Source organism: Neolamprologus multifasciatus, chromosome 12 (assembly GCF_963576455.1).
Source record: "Neolamprologus multifasciatus chromosome 12, fNeoMul1.2, whole genome shotgun sequence".
In the NCBI taxonomy this organism is placed as follows: Eukaryota; Metazoa; Chordata; class Actinopteri; order Cichliformes; family Cichlidae; genus Neolamprologus; species Neolamprologus multifasciatus.
In genome coordinates this window covers 340,001-342,500 of record NC_140450.1, presented here as the reverse complement: position 1 = coordinate 342,500, position 2,500 = coordinate 340,001, and the positions used below count along the sequence as shown (strand labels likewise).

General features: G+C 51.5%; 1 protein-coding gene across 2 annotated transcripts in view; it reads left to right on the top strand.

Moving 5' to 3' along the window:
• ddx31 (DEAD (Asp-Glu-Ala-Asp) box polypeptide 31) overlaps positions 1–2,500 on the top strand; it is an 11,598-nt gene that overhangs the window by 4,123 nt on the left and 4,975 nt on the right. For both annotated transcript variants that reach the window (XM_085180359.1, XM_085180357.1), the window contains exons 8-13: positions 271–335; positions 482–601; positions 691–797; positions 875–1,101; positions 1,192–1,344; positions 1,422–1,481. In XM_085180359.1, coding sequence (XP_085036485.1) covers positions 271–335; positions 482–601; positions 691–797; positions 875–1,101; positions 1,192–1,344; positions 1,422–1,481 — 732 coding nt within the window. The remainder of the gene's footprint in view (positions 1–270; positions 336–481; positions 602–690; positions 798–874; positions 1,102–1,191; positions 1,345–1,421; positions 1,482–2,500) is intronic.

The window sequence follows — 2,500 nt, the reverse complement described above, 5'->3', positions numbered from 1 at the left end:
GAATATGGCAGCATAGATCCACAGCAGGTCCCAGTACAGACTGGGACGCTGTCCCACCAACCCAGCACAAAGTCCAGATATTCACCAATCAGTGGCTCTGAAAATTCACTAATGACTTCACGGCCCAGCTGTGCGTTTTTCAAAGGCGTGTGCTTGCTGTGGTTTGTAGCACCAACAACTTCCTGCTTCGCATGTGGACATAAAACTCAGCAGCTGACAGAAACGAGAGCTTTGCGTGAGCCGCTCTCAGGTGTGTCTCTCTCTTTGCAGCCGTTTACCTGGATCGTCCCAGGAGTCCTGATGGGAGGAGAGAAGAGGAAAGCGGAGAAGGCCAGGTGTGATCACAAAGCTGTGTGGCGATGTGTGAAAGCAGAGCTCAGATCCAGGCTTTTAGAGATGTGACGGGGCTGCTGGAGTCGGTTCTCAGCTGCTCTGTGGCGTCTGAAGCGATGCTGTCGTAACAACATTATTCTGTCTTCAGGATCCGTAAAGGAATCAACATCCTGGTTTCGACTCCTGGACGTCTGGTGGACCATATCAAAAACACCCTGAGCATCGCCTTCAGCGCCGTCCGCTGGCTGGTCCTGGACGAGGCCGATCGGTAACTCTTAGGCGTAGTTGACCCCGATTCCCTTTGATCGCCGCCCTCCTGCAGCGTGGACTTGATTTTATGTCCATGTGTGCGTTCAGGACGTTGGACCTCGGCTTTGAGAAGGACCTGACGGTCATATTAAACAGCCTGAACTCTGCGGGACCAGCCCGACAGAACGTGCTGCTCTCTGCGACGCTCACAGATGGCAAGTCCACCGCCGCCCCTCCTGTAGTTCCTCTGCCGGCCTGTAGAGGGCAGTGTAACAGCCTCTGTGTGTTTCAGGTGTGACGCGGTTAGCAGACGTGTGTTTAAACGACCCGGTCAGCATCCACGTGTCTGGCGCTCCCTGCTCTGACCTCGCCACCACTTCCGCTGTAACACGTGACCCCGAAGCAGCCAGCCAATCAGAGAGCTTTGCTGTGCCTGAGGCTCTGAAGCAGTTTGTGGTGGTGGTTCCCAGTAAGGTCAGACTGGTCTGCCTGGCTGCTTTCATACTGGACAAATGCAAGGTGAACAGTCCGGTGGTCATAACGATAACTACGAGGCACGGCGAAGAGGGAAAGCTCAAATCTGATTGGTCCTCGATGTTTTCCTTTCAGTTTTCTCAGAACGACAAACTCATCGTCTTCATCTCGAGCTGCGAGGCCGTCGAGTTCCTTCACTCTCTCTTCACCGCTGTCCTCTCCAGGCCCTCAGCCAATCACAAACCTCCGCTGAGGTTCCTGCGTCTCCATGGCAACATGAAGCAGGAGGTAATGCTGCCGTTTTGCCACCGTTTCTGCTGCTGTCCGTCTCTCAGTGTTAAATGCGTGTTTGTTTTCCCCACCAGGACCGCACGGAGGCCTTCCAGCAGTTTTCGGCGTCGCAGTCGGGAGCGCTGCTCTGTACGGTCGGTATCCTTTAACCTGCAGTGCGCGCTGTGACCACCGGGGGGCAGACTGTATTTTAAACACAACACATGACTGTACATATATGTAATACACATGTAAGTCGTGTCCAAATTCATGGGCTGCATCCTCCTGAGGACCCGGCCTTCGCCGTCTACGTGGGCCGGGTCCTCAGAAGGTCGGGTAGGCCGGAAGTAAACAGCTGTGAAATTGGACGGTCTAGCTTTCTGATTAGCGTCACCGCTGTCTCGGTGGAGTTTAATAAACTCCGTCTGCTCCTTGCTGTCTAAAATATAACAGGACACTGGAGGAAACTCTCGACCGTGTCATGCTTCTGTTTAATCAGCTGTGTGAAAACCACCCGGGGGATTAATAAAGTTTTATCTAATCTAATAACTTTAATCTCAGCCAAACCGATTTACTCACGAACAAATAAAACACTGAAAAAAGCCCAACAATAACATTTTTAGTTTGTCTAAGTGACTTATATATTACGTTTAACCCGAGCAGCGAAACTCCGCGGTGATCTGAAAACGATGTGTCGGGAGTTGTGCCGTTCTCGGCGGCTTCAGTGACCCTCGAGCTCCCGGCGAGCTATCGAGCTGGTGGGTAACAGACGTCTCCGAAAACGTTGAAGCACTTTTGCAAATATGCGATATCTTGATAAACGAGCAGATATTTGATGTTTACACAGCTACTTTCTCGCCTGAAAATATGTTAAAAGTTTATTTTGTGACCCAGAAAGATTAGTAAGAGTAATTTTAAAACTTAGTAGCGGCCGCCATTGTTGGAAACTGGAGTTTGGCTGGGCCGTGCTATGAATTCTGGGATATGGTAGGCCACGAAGGACACACCCGACCCATCCTTCAAATTCGGGGAAAAGGAGGACGCATTTGTCGGCTGCATTCGGAGGAGTCTACGAATTTGGACAGCCTTCGGCGCGTCGCTGTGACATAATCGGTCTACAAATGCGTCCTCAGGAGGAAGCAGCCCATGAATTTGGACACGACCGTGAACTTCC